The sequence below is a fragment of the Halichoerus grypus genome, chromosome 2, assembly GCF_964656455.1.
Source record: "Halichoerus grypus chromosome 2, mHalGry1.hap1.1, whole genome shotgun sequence".
Classification (NCBI taxonomy): Eukaryota; Metazoa; Chordata; class Mammalia; order Carnivora; family Phocidae; genus Halichoerus; species Halichoerus grypus.
The window spans coordinates 7,020,971-7,044,103 of NC_135713.1; the positions used below are offsets into that span (position 1 = coordinate 7,020,971).

General features: G+C 41.9%; 1 protein-coding gene and 1 pseudogene across 8 annotated transcripts in view; both read right to left on the minus strand.

Annotated features, from left to right (window-relative positions):
- SEMA5A (semaphorin 5A) overlaps positions 1 to 23,133 on the minus strand; it is a 479,512-nt gene that overhangs the window by 76,153 nt on the left and 380,226 nt on the right. For all 8 annotated transcript variants that reach the window (XR_013445480.1, XR_013445478.1, XR_013445479.1 and 5 more), the window contains 3 exons: positions 14,777 to 14,894; positions 6,573 to 6,754; positions 220 to 363 (listed from right to left, as the gene is read on the minus strand). Coding sequence is in view for 5 of the 8 variants with exons in the window: in XM_036104506.2 (XP_035960399.2) it covers positions 220 to 363; positions 6,573 to 6,754; positions 14,777 to 14,894 (444 nt within the window). In the remaining 3 variants the exon portion in view is untranslated. The remainder of the gene's footprint in view (positions 1 to 219; positions 364 to 6,572; positions 6,755 to 14,776; positions 14,895 to 23,133) is intronic.
- LOC118543447 (serine/threonine-protein kinase VRK1 pseudogene) lies at positions 20,248 to 21,581 on the minus strand (annotated as a pseudogene).

Genomic DNA, 23,133 nt, shown 5'->3' on the forward strand with positions numbered 1-23,133 from the left:
ACATTTCGGGCACTGCTGCGGCTGGTGCAGAGATGTTGTCAACACGACGCTTTGATCAAAATTAAAGGATGTCAGGAAAAGAACAGGACGATTTGGCTCAACAGAAAAGGATGCCACAGATAGCTAAGCGACATCCCAAACTAAACCCGCAGAGACCCCGGGCGGCGCTGGGATGGCAGGAAGCGCGAGGACGGAGGTGCGGGGCGGAGCGGCGCCTACCTTTCCTCGCGGTTCTGTCCCACGCACACGCGGCCCCCGTGCCGGGGAGTGGGGCTGCTGCAGGACCGCTGGCGCACCTGGAAGCCGATCCCACAGGTGGTGCTGCAAGGAGACCACGAGGTCCAGGGGGTCCAGCCTCCGTTCCTGGGGACAGAAGGCAGCGGGGTCATGAAATCACACTGGCTCAGAGTCATCCCCTGTGTGCGCCCACCTCCGATGACCGTCATGTGTCCCGCGTGTGGACTGCTGGACTGCGGGCTGGGAAGGGAAAGGGAACCGGAACCACAGGACAGGACTGGACGTGCTGTGTCACGGGACTCTCGGTTTCGGTGAGATCCTGCTCCTGGCTACCTGATTTTAGAGTCCAGGTTGGACCTGGAGAGTAGCGCTTAAAGTGCACTAAAAATAAGATATAATAATTTGCTCTATATCCAGGTATCAGCAATAATTTGAATATAGAATTTCTATAATAATTTCAGTCATTTGTATAATAATTGAATATGTAATTTCTATAATAATTTCAGGAAATTCCTCTGAGAAAATTCTATATTAGAAACTATTAAAAAATTTGGTTATGAAAATGTTAAACTAATGAAAAATAAGTTTATTTCGTTGAAAAGCAATTAGAGATAAATCCCCGAGCCTCTAGAGTTTATGATTTGACTTGTACTATATCATTTAGAATCTATAAAAAGTGCGCATCTGAACAAAATAGCATCTAAAACTACCTATAATGCTCACTTTTAAAATCTATTAATATCAACAAAAATCAGTAATTCTCTTGATAGGTTTCATATTCATAAAGAGCATCATAATGTCCAAAGCTTTAAAACAAACTTTATTAAAAATGAAGGAAGGGTACTTTAAATTCAGATTCTTGGCTATTTTCTTACAGTTTGACAAAGATATAGAATATAAACAAGCAGTACAAACTGCACATAACTGTATTTATGTTATTAATAAATATAATATGATAGGCATATAAAACATAAAATTAAAATAAAATAAACAGCTTGTATAAAAGTGGTTTATAAAATGAACCACCACTGACAGCTAGAGGAATTTTTTTTGTTTGTTTAATATTGTACTTTTCCCTTGAAATGCCTGTATTCAGAATGTTTATAACTTAAATATCTTCCTTAGTAGTTAGTCCCTGCTATTAAAAAACAAATTGTAAGCATTTTAAAAAATTTTAACTGTCAAAATATCTGTTAAATCCAGAATCCAAACTCCTATGTGAGCAGTCTACTGCAGCTGGGGTATGTTTATATTTCACAGATCACATATGCATTTCTATAGTATGTTAGTCTCATAGGATTTTCATTTCCACTGGGAAAAATCAACTGACATTAATTCTTATTTTTACTTTATACATTCCCTTAAAAATATGCAGGTCCCAACTGTGCCACTGAAGCTCAAGGTATAAATAATAATTTGAATATATAATTTCTAGAATAATTTCAAGTGAAAATTCCTCTGAGAAAATTCTTAGTATATTTCATATTTCTCTATTTTCTGAAACTTCATCATGATATAAATAAAATATATAGTGATACTTTAATGTATTATCATAAAGCTGCTTTATGATAATTTAACCAAGTAATCACAAAATAAGACAAATCCTCCCAAGCTGCTCATAAAGGTAATTAGCTAGTATCTTATACCCTGTTACCTACACAATTTAAAAAATTACCCAAGTAATTCACTGAATTTTCTAAAAAATAGCCATTTCAACATAAATAAAATGACCTTTTTACTTTCAAAATTTCTTTCTATGTTGGCAAAATGGCTAGATAGTGCAGGAAACTCTGCTTCCAAAATTGTGTAATTTTTAAATTTGTTTAATTCTTAATTTCCTAAACCGTTTAATAAACATGACATCTTGTGATACAGTCTATGTACAATACAGGGAACCTGTTGTAGACAGAGAAGTGGGTAAATGGAAGTAGGTATAAATAACAGAAATATAGTAAGTGAAGAACTACATGAGTGCAATTGTCTATGTGTGTGTCTATTGTATGGACCCGGGTTTGCAGTCTTATAAATGTTGCTTAGAACCAGACATTGGAGCCATTAAGTAGCACCAAGTAAGCATGTATCAGCATACACGTCATTGCGAGGATTCAGTCAGTCCACAACAACCCACTATGCATTTAAAGCATCACTAAAGGGGCGCCTGGGTGGCTCAGTCGTTAAGCGTCTGCCTTCGGCTCAGGTCATGATCCCAGGGTCCTGGGGTCGAGCCCCGCATCGGGCTCCCTGCTCAGCAGGAAGCCTGCTTCTCCCTCTCCTGCTCCCCCTGCTTGTGTTCCCTCTCTCGCTGTGTCTCTCTCTGTCAAATAAATGGATGGAATCTTAAAAAAAATAAAAAATAAAAAAATAAAGCATCACTAAAATGGGTTCACTTATTCAATTATTAATCTTAAAATAACCACTAATTATATTGCAGTTCGGCTCAGAGGATGACATTTCAACTAGAACCCAAGCCAAAGATGTATCAATAAACAAGTTGCAGCCATGCACTTGACTGTCCTTTTTTCCATAAACAGTATCAAAGAGGATATTCCTCACAGATCACAACCTTCAAACAGTAACAGTTCTGTAACTTTATTACAAAGTTTCTCCCATGCCTGGATGGCAACCATCTTAGTTTTATAGAAAGAATGCGGTGCATAATGCAATGTTGATGTGCTTGTTTTCTGTAATCACACAAATAATCTAATCTGTGTAGCCCTGCTGTGCTCCTTTCAACCTTGTGAAATGATCTGGGCTGGCCTGAGGAGAAGGTGAGCAGAGGACAGAGCGGGTCCTTGCACCCTGCGGTTCTGCATCGACCCGCCTCTCCTCTTGGGTAGGAAGCGCCCTCGCCCTCTGGGCTCGCTTAGAGTGCCATCGCCTGGTCTGATCTGCAGTGTTAGGGATGTCACAGAAGACCTGCCCAGAGGCTTCTGCATTCTAAATAGGCTCATAGAAACAAGGTAATACTTTTAAAAAATACTGTAAATTAACAAGCAAATGAGGAGAGCGCTTGAAGACTGATTTGAGAAGCTTTCCTGATGCTTGTTTCAAGATAGAAGATGCTGTGTCGTGCAGGGGAGAAGGAGCACCTGAGTGTAGTAAAACAATCAAGCTACAACAGAAGAAGCAGCAGAGGAAACAGGAAATCAACTCAATGAATCACTGTTGGAACCGTTCTCCTGGTTACTCAGTACCAGGATGTTAACTGAGCTGGGGTGTTCTAAGCTCAGATAGACTACAGAGCAGAGCAGAGCTTTGTTAAGGATTGGGCTGCTTCTACCCCCAGCTGTCAAAGCACAGAGTACTGGATGCCACGCCCCACAGCGGGATGGAGGCACTCATTTGTCCAGCCCCTCATGGCTAGCTTGGACTGGCAGCTGAGAGAATCAAACCACCATCAAGGGCTGTCCCACGTACAGGGCTCCCTGTGCAATCAGCTGAGTCCTTTTCAGGCCTACAGCACAGAGCAGTCCTCCCTTCCCATTAGGCTAGTTATATCTCTCTCTCTCTCTTCCTTCTCCCCAAGACTCCATCCCTCCTTTCTTATGAATTAAAATTCAGAAGTGACATGATGTCATGCAGATGCACAGTCAAATGTTCATTTTAATTATAACATAAAACCAGATTTTTCTGATCGATACTAAGTCTGACTTGGCCCTGTTTAGAAAGTATGGCTTAGCTAATTACTTTATATTGTGGATTTCATTTCATACACTGAATGACTTCAATCTGGGGCTCCAGGATATTGAGAAAACATATTTAAATGATGTGATGTGATAAAAGCATTTAATCAAAAATATATTTGTGAGGCGCCTGAGTGTCTCAGTCGGTTGGGCGTCTGACTCCTGATTTTGGCTCAGGTCATGATCTCAGGGTCTAAGGGGCTCTGCGCTCAGCGGAGAGTCTGCTTTCCTCCCTCTCCCTCTATCCCTCCCCCCACCACACACAAATAAATAAGTAAATCCTAAAAAAATTCAAAGATACATTTGCAAAGTGTATTGAATTAGCAATATTTGGAATTTCCCAACACTTTCTGAGCGTATTGGGTTAGACAAGGTGCCTATAAATAACAAATAACAGGTTTAATTTGGAATCCTCTGATCAGCCTTCTTAAAGGCTTTCTGACGAGCTCTGCACAAACTGAGGAAGTATCTGTCAGTACTGAATGAGCAAAAAAGTCGGTTTGCACGTTAGGTGGGTTGCGATTTTTTTTGCTTCCAACAAAATTAAACGCCAACATAAGCAGGTTATCAACTGATATGGGGCAATAAAAACAATCTTTGGCGTTAGATTACCATGCTTTTGGCAGATGACTTCGAAAGAATTCAGAGAAGTGAGGGAAAATGCTGTAATCTTACATTTCCATCAACTTATGAGAGTCATACCTGTCGGTACTTGTAACTAGAAAAATAAAAACCTAAGAATGGAATTGATGCTAAGCTCTCCCTGAATCAGGCAAGAGGTTGCATTCATGCCTGAATAGGAAAAGTAGCTGGGAATTAAAAACAATTGCCTGAAGGAATGGGTTTCTAATAAAACCTCCCTTTTTAGTGTTAAAATATTATCAAAATGTGTAATATTGATGATTTTTAGATTCACTGTATGCTAATTTTCAAAATACATATTTAAAATGTAAAGCCTAGGGGTGCCTGGATGGCTCAGTCGGTTAAGCATCTGCCTTTGGCTCAGGTCATGATCCCAGAGTCCTGGGATCAAGCCCTGCATCAGGCTCCCTGCTCAGTGGGGAGTCTGCTTCTCCCTCTGCCTCTGTTGGTCCCCCGCTTCTGCTCTCTCTCTCTCTCTCTAACAAATAAATAAAATCTTAAAAAATATAAAAATAAAAAAATAAAATGTAAAGCCTATAGTTATCAGAAATAAAAATTTTGTTTTCAAATGCCATTCATATAATTTGTTTTTGTGGTAGTTGTAGAGAAGTATGATATAGTGACCAATATAAGACTTTCAAACAGAGAAATGTAATATATTAGGATCAGATTCTATGAGGGAAAGAGAATAGAAATAGGAAATTAAAGAAGGAAACACATAAATTTTCTAAATGTTAAAGTGGAGCCTGCTTGTTGATTTTTTAAATGGGCAGGTAGCTATGAAATCACTAAGGCACTGAGATTCCATTACACATTTAAATAGTGATGTAACAAAAATTACATCTTTGCAACTATTAAAACCTCTGATGAAAAAAAATTAGATGCCAATCTACAAGCGTTTGGGGGGTATTTAGGTTAGCAATATTCTTTTACGGGGCAGATGAACAAGTTGCTGTGAGGACCACGGCCCCAGGACACTTGTACTGTCCAAGTACAAACACGGTGAATGCGCCTTGTATACGCATGGACATGTGCGCTCTAGCTGCTCCCCCAGATCTGTCCTTTACAGATTTGGGAATACTGACTCAGTGGGTAGCTTCTGAGACTACCAAAACTACACTACCTTGCTGCTCACACTGAGAGGAGGCCAAGTGCATGTCGCTTCCCGAATCTGCACGAGGGGGCGCTTATTAGTACATGGGCCGTAGGAGTAATTTTCCTTTGATGCATGGAACGGCGTCAGGATTGGGTGAGCTGATATACTGCGCATGCATCTTTGTGCAGAGGTCAGGTGCAAGACTGGGCCCTCTCTTTCATGAAGTGTCTGCCTTGATAGCAGAGGCTCCCTTTGCCCGGTCTGACTAAAAGTTTGGCTAACGTGCCGCCAGAAGCATCGCATCTGCTTTCTGTAAACCTCCACATGCGTCCATGTCAGCACGCCTCAGGGACAGGGAGCTGGGACTCCATCATTTGCACCAACTGGCTGTGTCAGTTTTCTAGGTGTGGCCAAATCTGATTTCAGACCTGCTTTCATTCTCAGGAACCACCTAATGGCGAGGACAGGGTGGAGGGTCGACAGCACTCATATGATTCTAGACACTGGGGTCACTGATGCTGGCAAAGGAAAAGGCAATTGTGAAGAGCCAGGTCTAATCCCTGTGGTCAGTTCACAAAAAATGTATGCGTTCGACCAGTAGGGACTATTAGCCTGGATGTTCCAGAAGAGGATTTTGATTGACATGGACGTTTCCCTCAAACCAGCCCAGTAACATCGTGCCCATTAAAAATATGTTTCCTAATCTAGCAATGAACATATTGCACAGGTTTAGATTTATGATCTAATTTATAATTTAAAATCTCCTTCCGTAGATCACATAATTTTATGTGATAAGTGTCCCTGTCTTTTGCCACCTCTCTCTTGAAAAGGGAAGGTGCCCTAAGAAGGATTTCCCACCCCTCCCCAGTCTGCCCGCACACAGCGGGTGCCCCGGTGTGGGGGAGGGAACGCACCTGGAACAGTTGGCGATCTCCATGCGGGGGCCCTCGCACTGCCAGCCGCCACACTGGGGGGCCGGGCTGTCGCAGGAGCGGGTGCGACACAGGCAGGAGCCCACGGCGCTGCCGTCCGTGTGCGTGCAGGGTGTCCACGGAGACCATGCGCCGAAGTGCCCGTCCACGGTGAGATTCCTCGTCTAGGAAGAGGATACAAGTTGAGGAGTCAGCAAGGGTTAAGGCTGTAAACAGGAAAACTGAAAGGTCTCTCACGGCACCATCAGACCACATTTAGAATATTTTGATGTAACCATTAAAGAGGAGACAGTGCTGGAGGAGGGGGGAAGAAGGGGGAGGGGCGTGAAGAATGCCAATGGCTTAGCAATCAGGTCCCTGCAGAATTGTCCACTAATGTGAGAAACCCAAAGAACAAGCAGAACCGGAGTGAAAAATCACAGATGTGCAACCCTGCTGCATTTTTACGTCCCTTAAAAAAAAAAGACAGAAAGCTCAAACAGTTCCATTTCAGACCTGGCCTAGCTCAAATGTCACTGCAAAAACGGACAACATTAAATTTCTAGCCCTGTTAAAGCAACCAGAACTGTACTAGTTGGTAGGCACATCCCGGGCGGAGCCATACTATAACCACCGGGAAGCGCCTGCAAGTCGGCAAGGGCCGGGCATGGAAGTGACCCACTGATCCCGCGCGCTGGTGCAAGGCCCAAAGGACCGAGTTCTGAGCCCGGTGAGGCGGCGGCAGAGGGGCTGGCTGGCCAGCAAGCACGGGGGGCCAGGATCGGGATCTAGGAAGGCACTTTTAAAGCCCCATCATCCTCACAAGAGAGGACTCCATGGACAAAGCGATTCATTCTTTGGAGGCTACAAACTACCTGCACTTCATCATTTCAGAAAAATGCCAACACCCTGTGAAAACACAGGTGAGCTTTACATTTGTCCCATCATTTCTCCAAACATAGTAGGAAAGAGTCCCCACGAAACACGTTCGCGGGCTCTGATGTGGCTGGTGGGTCATCTCCAGCCTCCACAGTACGAAGCTCTCCTTCCTCCATTCTTGTCGATACTCTAACCATTTATATCCACGAAGATGGATGAAAATCCAGAACTCCCTGCCATGCCTGGCTCCGTAAAAAGCAAAGAGGAGGGAACGGAGCTGGATTGGAGGGGACTCACTGGACCCGACCCAGAGTGGGAGTGAACACACAAAGGCAGATTTTTCCCAAGAAGAAAATATCCCCAATTCCAAGGTCTCTGTAAGCCCCGTCCAGCCAGGATAAAAATGCAGCTCCTATTGTGACCTTAAGTTTCCACAGGGCCTTCAGTGCTTTCTTGGAGAGCCGAGCCACGCGTAACAGAGTCAAGCGAATTCCTCCCATGAAAGTGTCCTGCAAGCAGCAAAGACCTTGTCCCTTGGGGGTTCCCACATCTATCCTCCACCCGCTCTCGTCTCTGGCCCAAAGGGCTCTTGTGCTGGGAAGGCTCAGCCATTTCCTTCACTGTGACTGAACACGGAACTCAAGCCAACAAAGCCCCACATGCCTTTAAATCCAAACCTGTATCTTAGGCCTTCTGGGGACAGAGAACAGGTCAGGTAATGGCGGCTGAGTGAGGGGCAGCACCCGGGGAAGGGCGGCCTGACAGGGCTGTCACGGGGACAGGAAGCCCCCGCCAGAGCTGCAGCCTAAACTGGAGGAGGGCAAGAAGAAAGACCCCAGTCTCTCTGCTCCCCGCCCATGCCTCCTGTGGTCTGAACCCAAGACAACAGGGAAGCCTGGCTGGGGGGCAAGCCAAGTGGGGCACGTGAGGCCCATGGGGCAGAGAGCGGATGGGGAGGGGATGAAGACCGTCCAGCTCAGCACTATCAGGAGAGGCTCTGTGAGACATCTGGTCCCCCCGCCTCTCTTCTGTGTGAAGATGTGAGGGGTAAGGTAGGGAGGGGGCGCTACTGTGATTTTTGAAGGTTTACGAATCCCCACAATATTAACCAGAAACTTTAAAAAGGGCAGAATGGCGACAGGTCAGAGGATTGGGGCAAAGAAGATTCTCTCAAACCCCCTTGGCATCTGTTCTTTCCTCTAACATAGGAAGGAAAGGCGCATGGAGACTCAGGATCTCTTCAGCTACAGGAGGTTTTGAGGAAATCTGAAAGCGCTGACAGCACAGACGTGGAGAAACTGAAGATTGGTGAGGCCAGGAGAAATACACCACGATGATGACAAGTGAAGGAGATGGAAACAGAAATCATCCAGATTGTTGAAAGAGGACAGTTTATGAGAGAAACATATTCAGACTGCACGGTCATGGGTCAAACTCAGCCGACTGAACTTCGTGCAAGCTAAATTTATCAGTGGGGTGGTTAGAAAAGAACTCAATACAGGACAGAGACAAGGAGAAACACCAAGAGCGCGAGAGAGAAGCAGGCAGGTAGACAGAGAGACAGACATGGGGGTGGGGGAGAGAAACCGGAGGAAGCGGGTCGAAAGGTACAAACTTCCAGTCCTAAGATAAGTAAGTCTTGGGGATATCATGGACAACACGATGGCTAGAGTTCATTTACATTGCTGGATGGGACCTCTGAAAGGTGCTAAGAGAGGAGATCCTTTTTTTCACAAAGAAAAGAAAAACCTTTTGGGGGGGGTATCTACATGAGATGATGGGAGTTACCTGAACTTACTGTGGTGATCATTTCACAGTTTAGGCAAGTGATGTCATGATGCTGTACGCCTTCACCCATGTGGTGCGGACATGATATCTCAGTAAAACGCACAGGGAAAGAAAGAGCCCACTGCACTAGACATCCTCCCCCTGCAACCTTGGGCACTGCTGTAAGATAATAGTCTCTAGGCAAAGAGATGCTATGCATGTTCTCTGTCCAAATGTCTGGATGAGCAAAAGATGAGCTGATAAGACAGAGAAAAAGAGGAAGAACCTGAAATAAGTGACGATAAATGAAAGAATGTTGTGGAATGAGGTAGAAAAACATAGAACACGGGGTGCGTGAGTGGCTCAGTTGGTTAAGCGTCTACCTTCAGCTCAGGTCATGATCCCAGAATCCCAGGATCGAGCCCTGCATTGGGCTCCCAGCTCAGTGGGGAGTCTGCTTCTCCCTCTGACCCTCCCACTCTCTCTCTCTCTCTCTCTCAAATAAATAAATAAAATCTTAAAAAAAAGAAAAGCATAGAACAGTTATTGCAATAAAAACACTGGAAAGAAAAGGAACTGTGCTGGGCACTTGTCAGTAAGAGTATTTCATGATTGCAATTTGCAGGGTAAGAGCAGGGGCTTTCTGTTTTGGCCAGGGGCGGGGTAACTGCAGACTTTGAGGGGCAGTATTTTCCACCCAGGACCATTGCAGTCGGTTCCATTAACTTTCAGAGCAAGAAGAACTTGCAACATGCAGAAAAGCACGTGGGCAGTCAAACTCTCATCGCATTTAATTACACCCTCCTTTTGACACTGAATATATTAGTTTGAGAATCTGCCTAGGGAACAGATCTGTGAGTAATGGGGTAGGTTTCTATTATTCCCCTTTCCCACATGAGTAAGTATTTTTATATTTTGTTAGTGTTCCTTAGAAATCAGAAATAAAGCTATCTACAATATATTCTCTGTGGTTGTGCTATCTCCAGGTTTCTGCCAAGTGACTTTCTATTTGAGGTATGTGCTTTGTTTCATTAAATATTATATATTAAGCCACAGTAAGACATGTATCACATACAGGTAGTTTAGTGTATGCCAGGCACTGTGATGAGTGATTTCCATGTCTTAACTCTGCAATGTTCACAATGTTCGTGGTACCTACATCCCATTTCACAGATAGGCAAATTGAGGTTCAGATGAGGCTCAATTTACTCAGAGTCTCACTGGTAGTGAAAGACCCAAGAATCAGTCTAAACAAGCTAATCCAGAGCCTGTGATCTCAGCCACTTCATTCCGTAATGTGATTCACAGAACCTTCCCTGATGAGAGTCTCATGGAAACCAGCACCATACAATTTTATCCCTAATTGTTATAATAGCAGAGTTCCCTTCGCCTAGGAAATAATGGATTCCCAAGTGCTAGCTAAGGAAGATTCAATTCTTATTAACAAGCATAATCTACAATCCTACATTTGATTCACTCATGTTCAATTCATTAATTCCCAAGTAACCAAGGATGTAGATGCATTCGATAGGTACAGAGATCCCTGGAGTATATCTGGAAGTTCTTCTGTACTCCAACTATTATCCTCATAGTTAAATCAAAGTCTTCTATCTTCTGCTGGGATGTTTTTTCAGAAGTCAAAAGATCTTCATTTATTCTCAAAGTTCATGACCTTTTGGTCAGTGATTGTAACACAACAGCATATTGGATGTGCTCCTTGGAAAGGACTGTCTCATATTACAGTATCAGTGTAATATCCCTAAATCTCTCTCCATGAGCGAACTGCACAAGGGAAAGCTAGCACCTTTGAAGAGGAGTAAGCGGGAGCACTATGGGCTATGACAGGATGGGCGAATAGGGGCAGTCTTTAAAATGGGAGCACTAATGCCTATCCCCAGGGTGATCATGACATTAAATGAGATAATCCATTGAAATGGCCTAACACTGCACTCACCACATGGTGTAGACACACAATTAACCTCAGCTCCCTCTTCCTTCTTTTACAGTAGATTTCAGTACAAAATTCGGAAATAATGTCTAACCTGCTATCTGAGCATAATATGCAAGGTGACCACAAGGTCACCTATCGTTGGGTGCACCCATCAGTCACTGCTCTGGGGAGAGGTTGGCAGCTGGAAATGTCACTATCTTGTAGATTGGGGATAATGTCAGAAGCACTGGATTTAAGTCCCAATTTCTTTCCCAATGTAGTTTTAGAATCTTCTATAAACCCTTTAGACGGTGCTCCATGGTGCCGCTTTCTAAATGGAGGGCTCTGGGCTCAATCATTGCTAAAGTATCGTTTCACTACAAAGGTGCTACTTACACAACGTCCTGGGAAAGAGCCAGTTATTGCAAGACATCGAGGTGTTTATGAAGTATACGTATCTTCCTAGTTATTGCATGATGTATTTTGGAACAGGGAGCCATTGTATGAGACAGTACACTGGTGATCATGCACCTGCAAAGGATGTGGATGGTATTCGGGCATCAGTAAAGCCCAGGGAGATTCTTAAGACAATGCTATCCTTGTAAAGCAACATTGCAAGTTATGCAGGACATAAATAATATTCAAATCACTTCTGGACCTGTAAATTCAGATCTTGCTCGAGTACTTCAAATCTCTTAAACAGAGAATGTGTTCAATTACAATTACATAAGCCACCAGAACGTTAATCTATACATCAGTCAACTATTGCCCTGTCTCCTGGATGATAGAAATCCACAAACATTTTAAAAAAGGAATCTTTTAGTGGAAAATAGGTATTCTTGGGCACTAAGTCCCTGGGAGGGTTTCCAGGGGTCCGTCACCAAGTGGAACTCTCCAGACAGCGGAGGATCTGCCTGGGTTCCAACTGCAGCACTGACTTTGGGGGACTGGGTTGTGCTACATCGCTGGTCTGAAGTTCATGAACACTTACTTGGTAGGTTCCCACAGAGTCTGCTTTACCCTCATTGTACCCCATGTTTGCCTAACTCCCACTGAGCTCCACATGGTAGCATCTACACTTTCATTATTAAACTTTCGCTTTTACATTGGAGATAAGATGCTCTGGTCTCATTCAAAAATCCCTCAGCTTATAAAGCTTAATTTCCTTTGGATAAAGATATGTAGATAAAGAAAATTATTTAACTGATTATAGGATTTTTCACTATACATGTGTATGTACGTGTATGCATACTTATATATAGTATACATCTCTGAAATCAGTTTGCATCTTGCAATCTACGGTAGCATATTTTGTCCTTATAAAACAACAATGGCATATCAGAAATGATGAAATGCAGTAGATTTGGCCAATAAAATCAAACCTTTCTTCTATTTTAGTCAAAATAAAAAAATAACATGGAAGCAAAATTATATTTTAAGAGCTTTTAAAAATACCTTTCTAAGACAGCTCTGTAATAATGCTAATAATTTTCATTGAGCTCATTTCTTTCTAAGAGACAGATTTTTGGAAAAAGATATACAATTGATACAGTTGCTAAAAAACAAAACTGCAGGGGCGCTGGGTGGCTCAGTTGGTTAAGTGTCTGACTCTTGGTTTTGGCTCAGGTCATGATCTCATGGGATGTGAGATCCAGGGGCATCAGGCTCCAAGCTCAGCAGGGAGTTGGCTTGAAGATTCTCTTCTTCTGCCTCTCCCCCCACTCATGCTTGCTTTCTCTCTCTCTCTCTCTCTCTCAAATAAACAGATCTTAAACAACAACAACAAAAACCTACAGACTCAAAATGGAGCTTCTTATGCCAATAAGCCCCATGTCACCAAACTGAGACTTGACTTAATTACAATTTTGGTTCTTCTAGAAAAGGAATCTTAAACCAATCAGGAAATGCCTGATTAGCACTAGTTAGGTCATCTGCCTGATAGACCCCTGTCATCCGCTAAGGAAAGTAACTTTGCAATAACCAACCTGCTTTTTTGCCTACTATAACCTCTTTGTTCCCACTTACTCCTGTCTATGAAAGTGTTTGATTTTGTGCAGCTCCTCAGAGCTCCTTTCCATCTGCTAGATTAGATCTGCCTGATTGGAACTGATTTTTGTTCAAATAAACTCTTAAGATTTTTAACATGCCTCAGTTTATCTTTTTACAAGTAGATATCTTACAAGCAGATGTCTCAGATATCCACAAAACCACGGGTCATAGACTGATGGCCTTACTGCTTAAGAAGAACTGTTATTATATTCTTCTGCCCTTTTTGACATTAAAAATGCAAGGTCAAACATATACGAGAAGATGGTGCTGATTTCTTCGAAAGTACATGCCCGTAATTTAGAGCTACATTTATGTTTTCTCTAGATGCAAAGATTTAAAGTGAACATGCTTTTAAAGTATTTTCAGAAATGAGAGAGAACTTGGCACAAACACTGGCATTTTTCTAATCAATTTCAAGAAACACTGAAGAAAACCTTGCTTCTAAACTCAGAGAGCTGAAGCTCCATAACCCAGAGAACCAGCAGCGAACCCCATTGTAAAGCTCTGCTCAGAGCCCAGATGCGCTGATCTCACACCTTTGCGGTAAAAGGCTTCGATCTCGTGCCCACCTTTGGGAGACGATGCTGGTTTTACTAACCCTGGCCTTCCTCATGTCACGTTGCCTGATGTTCCCCTTACAAACTGAAGGATAGGCTTCATGAGCATGTGGTTAGGTAATGAAAAGAGCAGATTCCTTGATAGGAACCAGAGTGACTGCCCCGATGGCACGGGCCATTCTGCTGGGAGAGGGCGGATCTCAAGTAACAGAACGTGCTGCTTCTTTCCCAGCTCTCCCCTGCAGAGGTGAGCGAGCACTGACAGTCACAGAGATCAGAACCTACGTGACAGCACAGCGACTCAATCAGTTTTCAAATATGTGGAGGTTAACAGCTATTGCTCATATGGTCTGAGGACAGAAAAAAGAGTTTGAGTCCATTGCATTAAGAGTTCTAAAGACAAAGGAAAACAAATAAGCTGGCTCCTACAAGTGGGGCCTCAAACAAAAACACAGGCAAAGGAAACTGTTTTCCTAGACTCAAAGAACTGGCTCCAAGCAGAAGTGAGTCTCTTCATTCTGTGGGTTCACAGTGGGAATGGCCGTCATGGTCTGTCTCCCAGGCCTTCCCGTGACCCTGAGCAGGATCCAGGAGACTGTCCCACATGGGGCCCAATAGGAATATCCTTTATTTTATTCTTTTAAAAGCTCTACTTATCTCAGTTTCTAGAATTATAGCTCCCATGGGAAAGTGATGGGTATGGAAGTCACTATTTTATTAATGCTAAAAAGGGCAAAAGAGTCCACACCAATCTCTGGAGAGAAAACCCAAGAATGAAACAGAAATTACACCCCATTTGCAAATCAGCAGTGTTTTCTCTTAAGATGTGTTTCTTCAAAGCAGACAAAAACCTTATGGCAACATCCTGTGTGGCTCTAGCGAAAGCTCAGAGCGGAACGAGTTGAGAGAGCACAGACTGGGTTTGCAAGGAAGGTTCCAGATGCGCGAACAGGACATGGGTTAGGATTTAGGACAGCTGGGTTCCCACTGACTGCTTTCTAAGGCTGGAGAACATGCACACTTACTGGACAGGTGGAGGTGCTCTGCTCCCACTGCGTCATGCTCAGGCTCTCCTCCAGGCTCGTGCATTTCTTCATCACCATGTCCCAGCCACAGTAAGGGTCCTGGGCCCCAATGCAGGAACTGCAAACACACACCCAAAGGTCAACAGAGAGGCAGCCTTACCCACGCTACAACAGATGCGAGCTTAGGCGAGTCTGGCCCTGATGAATTGACATGGGAACTAGTTAGGAGAAACCAAGTTTTAGCTTGCATACTAGAGGACACTGTATGCATGCATCCGTAAGTATCTAATGAAATCAATTAACTGTGGTTCAAATATCTCTATTTTTCCTAAGATGACTAAAGTACTGTCTGTGCCAACATGAGCCTTTTGGTGTCATGCTCAAAAACACTAAACGTTGTTATCACCACCACCATCATCATCACTATCATCGACACCACCACCATGTCCATCCCCTTAGCAACAGGTAGTATTTGCTAAAAACCTGTTGTATCTTCCAGACAACTTTTATAAGATGCATTATTATTTTCACTTTATCATCATCATCACCATCACCATCACCACCATCATCACCATCACCACCATCATCAACATCACCACCATCACCATCACCACCACCACCATCATCACCACCATCACCATCATCATCACCGCCATCTCTACCACCATCACCATCACCACCATCATCACCATCACCACCATCACCATCACCACCATCATCATCATCATCACCACTATCTCTACCACCATCACCACCACTACCATTATCACCACCAACACCACGACCACCATCATCACCACCATCACCATCATCACCATCTCTACCACCATTATCACCACCATCACCACCACTACCATTATCACCACCATCACCATGACCACCATCATCACCATCACCATCATCACCACCATCACCATCATTACCACCATCACCTCCACCACCACTATCATCATCATCACCTTAATAACATGTTATTTGCTGAACACCTACTGTAATGTATCAATTTATTATATCATTTAGACACTTAACTCTAATGAGGGAGGTAGTATTATTTTTACTTTATTGATAAGAAAACTGAGGCACAGAAGAGTTAAGAAATTGGCCCGACAAGCAAATACACCCCAAACCCTTCAACATGGTTAGTTTGAATTTAATAAAATAGGAAAGTCTTCCTTTTGGGTACCGTAGCTTAAAAATGAATTAAAAATTTCAATTTAATAGTAACTTAATATAGCTCCAACTGCAATATTCAATACATTATTTCAGAAGTATTACAGAGATGGTGGATACTTTATTTTGGCTTTGTCCCCATGAAAGAGTTCATACACCACAGGGGTATCATTAGATGAAGATTTTGGCCCCTATGTTATCAATACAAGAGAAGGTGTTCGAGGGTGGAGGGAAGTAGGCAGAGTGACAGTGATTCAGCCAAAATTCTACAAAAGATGACCCCACAGGCAAACAGGGCATTGAACACCTGAGAATTCTCTCTCTGAAGGGGCCAAGAGGTCAGACATGTAGGAAACGAGAGAGAAGAAAGGCAGGCTAGTGCAGCACAAAAATGCTAACGTCTTCTTAGAGGTAAGGGGCCCCTTCGGGCTGGGAGAATCTGGGAAAGGGTTACCAGTTAACCAAGAGCAGGTCTAGAAATCATAGCCTAACTATCAAACATGGGCCAAGGAGGTAGTATAAGTAATATTAAATTGTTAATATTAATGATACAAAATAATCCTAATTAACATACCAAATGGGATTACCACATATCAAGCACTATTCTAAGAACCTGGCCTCTGTCAGCTCATTCCAACCTCACAGAACCTTACAAATATAATCCCTCGATTAGCTCCTGCATTTATTTTAAATGAAATAAATTAGTCACTTTAAAATGCAGAAACCCAAGCAGAGAAAGATGAACTTGAAGTCCCACAGTAGGGGAAGATACCTCTAAAGACAATAAGTCAAGCAATAATGGTATAAAACTATTATTTATTGTTACTATGGAATTCTTATTAATTTACCACCCAAAGAAGTTCAAAAAGAGATGGTTAAAACTGGCTCTTCTCCCAGCAGGACTAGGTTGGGTGGAGAGGGACATAGAACAGTTAGTTGCCTGTCACCATAGCCTCATTAGAACTTGTTGGTAAGTGACCGTGCACATGTTAAAGGTAAACTGAGGCACATTAAAATTTTGAATAATCTGGTAGCACCAAATCTGAAGTGCTTAGGAGGCTCCCCTAACAGAAGCTAAGGGAGAGAAGTTTACAGAGAAGACTCGGAAGCAAACCAAGGAAATTATTTGATTGGCTACAGCTTAACTGGTGGCCTTATTTGGGAAAGCCTGGTTGACTGGGATTGGTCCTTCCAAAGTGTCACTTTCCCAGATTCAAGCGTGGACTTGAATCCCAGACTCTGGCTTTGGTTTTGGTCGGCTTAGGTCGGCTACCGAGGCTTTAGGGCCACCCCCGTCTAAGGGCCTCTTGCTGAATTACCTTACTAGGCACATAATAACTGCACGTGAAAAATCAAACGAAACAGTTATAACAGACAAAGTACATGTTTTCCTTCCCCAGAAGTAGGTACTATTCACACATTCATTTGTTTGGGGGATATTTTCTTTGCACAAAACAGTATTTACGCATAGATATGTCTATATACACATGTATATTTTTGTTGTTTTTAGTCAGTACAGTCAGATATAACACATGCAAAGGGACTGTACACACAGCCTCCTGTTTTGCTTTTTACACATAAAAACATATTGTGACATTTTTTCTTATCAGTATAAATAGCTCTACCTGATTCCTTATACGGCTGTATAGTATTCTGTTACCTACAAGAACCAACATTTATTTAAATCCTTTAGAAGCAAGGCTGTAATGCACACCTTTGTACGTATTTTCTACATGATAAACTTCTTTTTTTTATTATGTTCAGCTAGCCACTGCAGAGCACATAGTTAGTTTTTGATGTAGTGTTCAGTGCTTCATTAGTTACGCACACACTGTGTTGACGAGGTAGAAGTTACAGGTATTCATGATTTTGTACCAATCAACAGTTTGGAGGGTAACTCTTTCTCCTCTCCCCTATTTCATGCTGAATGCTACTTTTTTTTTTTTAGCTTTGCCCTTTCTGATAGATAAAAATACTCTTCTAGTTCTCTGTTCTATTTGTTCAGTTGTGAGATGAAAATTTAGTGTGTGTGCGTGCGTGCACACGCATTGATGGATTATCCGTATTTCCGTTCCTGTAAATTTCCTATTTGTAACCAATTCCTGCTTTTTGCTTCTTTTTGATTAACTGGCTTCACTGTTTTTATGTAGTCATTGCAAGTGAAAATTTCTGTATTAGAAAATTAACCTTCTGTCAATAATGTTTCCAATACTTTTATCCTACTTGTCATTAAATATTTTTCCTGAGATACCAATGTTTTAAATTTTTATGCAGTAAAGTTTATGGATCTTTTCCTTCACAGCATCTGAATTTTGTGCCATATTTTGAAAGAGCTTCCACACTTAAAAATCATAAAAACATTTATGCAGAATTTCTTCTGATCCTTTTCATAGTATCATTTCATTTGCCTCCCTGTCTGTGATCCATGTGAAATGTATTTATAGCAACTCTCCTTTCCTCCCTCCATTTGTTGAATTAAAACAAACAAGCAAACAAACAAACAAACATGTATATATATTTTTAAACCTAAACTTCTCAATCCTCATACCAACACAAGCAGATCTGGGACAACAACAAGGAAGCTGTTCACGGTTTCTTTTACCTTTTTCTACCAATTTCAGACATCTTTTTTAAATACAAGTTTACAACACAGAGTGTGAGCATCAGCTTTTGAAAATCTCTAGTTCTTGAGGTTTGGGAATATAATTTTTTTCATAACTTACTTTTAAATAAAAATTCATTTCAACGATCAGTTCCATAGAGTAGAATTTGGCCTGTACTTATAGTACATAAAGCATATTCCACATTTCTCAATTTTAAGAATTAATCATTTTTAAGACACACAATTGATTTAATAACTTTTTTTTTAGGGGATAAGAAAGATGAAAATAAACCAGTGACTGTGTAAGACAGGAAAGTGTGCGTTTTTGTATCTACAAAATAAGATATTTCACATATTGTCACTGAGCTCAGGGTCAGCAAATCGTCCCTGTGCAGATGTTGTTCTGTAGGAAGTTTCTGGAAATCTGAAGACCCCTCAACTGGGAGACAGATCTGGGCGCAGTGAGAACTAAGAACCTTCTGCTTCCTGCTGTGATCTCCCTTGCTGTGACAGTGGCGATCTGACCCACAGTGTCCGTGTCTTACTGAACCAACTGGCCACATTGATTCCACAGCGTGTATCACACATGGGAACCTCACTGAGCATGATCCCATTTTCACATGGGTAAGCAAACAGGACAAAGCAACACTTGCAAAATGATTCAAAAGGCCTAAATTCCTTTTAATGTTTGTTATTAAAGCAACATGACCATTAGACAAAATTAAAATTCCAAAAAACAGGAAAATTCCACCAGCCCCCTCCCTTTGCTCCTGGCTTCTCTTTGCAAATCTTCCTGCAGGACTGAAACAATGCCACAGGGTTACACAGGATACATGGGATATAAGCTGTTTTCAATGAAAAGCTGCTTGTAAAAACACCTCTCTCTTCCCATAATGTTGAGGACTTTGCACATTCTTAACATTCTACTTATCCCTTGAACTATTAAAAGTTCTTTACAGGCACAAATGCCCATTCATTAAAAATTCCATTTATAGATAAATATGTTTTCCTCAGTCAAAATATTTCAGGCCATGGCAAAATTCTGATGAGCCCTACCTTTACACTAAGAAAAACCAATCATCATAACTTATTGCTCTGGGAAGGTGGGTCTTTTAAAGAGACCGCGTGGAAAATCAGATGTCTTATTAATGTGGCCATCGTGAAAGAGGCTTTTCTTCATTGCCCTTTGAAAATGTTTTTCTTTGTATGATGAATCTTTTTAATAAAAAATTTTCCCCATTTTGTTAATAACCTTAGATTATTCTCATTTGATCTATTGCCTTGGTATTTGAAAGTATCTGAATTCAGAAAATATGTTGGTCAGAATATGAAAGTTTAATTTAAAAACACATTTCTTGAGAATATGCTTTACAGCTAAATGTCTATTTAGAGACAGGCCTTAATTCTAGAAGAAGGATAAACTACTTTCCCTTTTCCAGGTCAGTAATATTAATGTTTAACTAAATGCTTCCTTTAAATTTTAAGGTTTACAGCTATGCTATTTCCTAATTTGAGTAATAGGGAAAAGAGGTGTGTTCATTACAATCTTTTCACTGTATTTCTAGACAGCTGGAGCTAATTACTGACTACCCCCTCGCATGTTAGATTATCTAAGTGTCAATGACTTTATCTGACTTGTTTGTTACACTAATTGTCATTAAATCAGCTTATTTTTTTTTTTACTTAATAAAAAAGTTTATATTTTTCAAAGACATAGTATTTCACGGTTAGCCCCATCCTCAAAGACTCACATGAAAATATAACATTTAAAATAGAAAAAGAGGAAAAAGTCAAATGACAGGAAGAAAAGAAAAGTCCGTTGAAAGCATCTGATTTACTTCTGGACTCTCTTTCTGGTTTTTGAACAGGTTTTTGTGGCCTCTTCTGTCTGTGTATCTGAGCATTCCGTATCTTCAACACTGGATTCGGTGCTCTCCTCAATTCCTTTCTTGTACTTCATTATTGACTTTGTTCTCAAGCCTCCGTTCTCCACGAGGCTGAGGTCCAACTTGCCATCATGCTTGCTTCCTACAGCTCTCAGTCCTTGCAAAAGAGTGTCTCGTAAGTTCTGATAAAGAGGTTTCTCGGCATAGTCCAGTAATTTCAGTTTCCATGTATTTAGCAATCTCATCTGGCTTGTTTCTCTCAGGAAAACATTTGTCCGTGAAATCTGCAATATTTTCTCTGTATCCAATTTTGGAATCTCTAACATAGTTAGGGTCTTTCAAATTATCCTCCCAAGGAAGATGGCCACTAAGCCACTGGATCATGCAATAACCAAGGATTTCCAAATCACCACGTCTTGACGGGGCGACACCATTGTGCGCATCAATGCGGGTGAATTCAATAATGCCATCATGACATCTTTTGGGGTCTTCTTTGTATTCTTTATGAATTCCTCCAGGCAATACCGGTAAGCAAGGCCGTAATCTACCAAGTACACCTGGTCAGGATTCTTGTAGCTCAAAGAAGATTTGAGGCCTTGATATCTCTGTGCACATACTCATGCTCGTGAATATATTCCAGAATATCCAGAATTCTCAAGCTTTGCTGCAAGACAGTTTTCTGAGAAAACCTTCTGGCATTTGCTTCATATGTTTTCTGAAGGTCACTCCCAAAGCGATCCATTATCATAAACCTGTAACTTTTTCCATTTTTATCACGTAGGCCAGACCCCCAATACTTAGGAACGCCCAGGTACTTCAGTTTATGGGTGCGAATCCACTTCTGAATTTGCTCTGGTTTGGCAGCTCGCTGGTAGAACTTCAGTTCAGTAAACAGAGGTCCATTGTCACTGGGCACAACTTTTACAACACAGGGTGCATCGCTTCGCACCGATTTTGAAGAATTCATATCAGCAAGATATATACAGCCGAAGCCACCCTGGCCAATGGGCGATCCTAGTTTCCACTCCTTCTCCGTCACATCAGTGATTATCTCCCCAGCTGCAAAGTGTTCTGCAAGTCGTCTCTTCCCAGGGCCCTGTCTTCCAGCCTGAGCTGCTTTTTGACTTTTGGTTTTTTTTTTGGTTTTTTTTGTTTTTTTTTGTTTTTTTTTATTGTTATGTTAATCCCCATACATTACATCATTAGTTTTAGATATAGTGTTCCATGATTCATTGTTTGTGCATAACACCCAGTGCTCCATGCAGAACGTGCCCTCCTCAATACCCATCACCAGGCTAACCCATCCTCCCACCCCCCTCCCCTCTAGAACCCTCAGTTTGTTTTTCAGAGTCCATTGTCTCTCATGGTTCTTCTCCCCCTCCGATTTTCCTCCCCTTCATTCTTCCCCTCCTGCTACATTCTTCTTCTTCTTTTTTTCTTTCTTAACATATATTGCATTATTTGCTTCAGAGGTACAGATCTGAGATTCAACAGTCTTGCACAATTCACAGCGCTTACCAGAACACATACCCTCCCCAGTGTCCATCACCCAGTCACCCCATCCCTCCCACCCCACCCTCCACTCCAGCAACCCTCAGTTTGTTTCCTGAGATTAAGAATGTCTTTCTCTGTTTGACTTATTTCGCTCAGCATAATACCCTCCAGTTCCATCCACGTCGTTGCAAATGGCAAGATCTCATTCCTTTTGATGGCTGCATAATATTCCATTGTATATATATACCACTTCTTCTTTATCCATTCATCTGTCGATGGACATCTTGGCTCTTTCCACAGTTTGGCTATTGTGGACATTGCTGCTATAAACATCGGGGTGCACGTAGCCTTTCGGGTCCCTACTTTTGTATCTTTGGGGTAAATACCCAGGAGTGCAATTGCTGGATCATATGGTAGCTCTATTTTCAACTTTTTGAGGAACCTCCATACTGTTTTCCAGAGTGGCTGCACCAGCTTGCATTCCCACCAACAGTGTAGGAGGGTTCCCCTTTCTCCGCATCCCCGCCAACATCTGTCATTTCCTGACTTGTTAATTTTAGCCATTCTGACTGGTGTGAGGTGGTATCTCATTGAGGTTTTGATTTGGATCTCCCTGATGCCGAGCGATATTGAACACTTTTTCATGTGTCTGTTGGCCGTTTGGATGTCTTCTTTGGAAAAATGTCTGTTCATGTCTTCTGCCCATTTCTTGATTGGATTCTTTGTTCTTTTGGTGTTGAGTTTGATGAGTTCTTTATAGATTTTGGATACTAGCCCTTTATCTGATAATCTGATATGTCATTTGCAAATATCTTCTCCCATTCTGTCAGTTGTCTTTTGGTTTTGTTGACTGTTTCCTTTGCTTTGCAAAAGCTTTTTATCTTGATGAAGTCCCAATAGTTCATTTTTGCCCTTGCTTCCCTTGCCTTTGGCGATGTTTCTAGGAAGAAGTTGCTGCGGCTGAGGTCGAAGAGGTTGCTGCCTGTGTTCTCCTTTAGGATTTTGATGGACTCCTGTCTCACATTGAGGTCTTTCAACCATTTGGAGTCTATTTTTGTGTGTGGTGTAAGGAAATGGTCCAGTTTCATTCTTCTGCATGTGGCTGTCCAATTTTCCCAACACCATTTGTTGAAGAGACTGTCTTTTTTCCATTGGACATTCTTTCCTGCTTTGTCGAAGATTAGTTGACCATAGAGTTGAGGGTC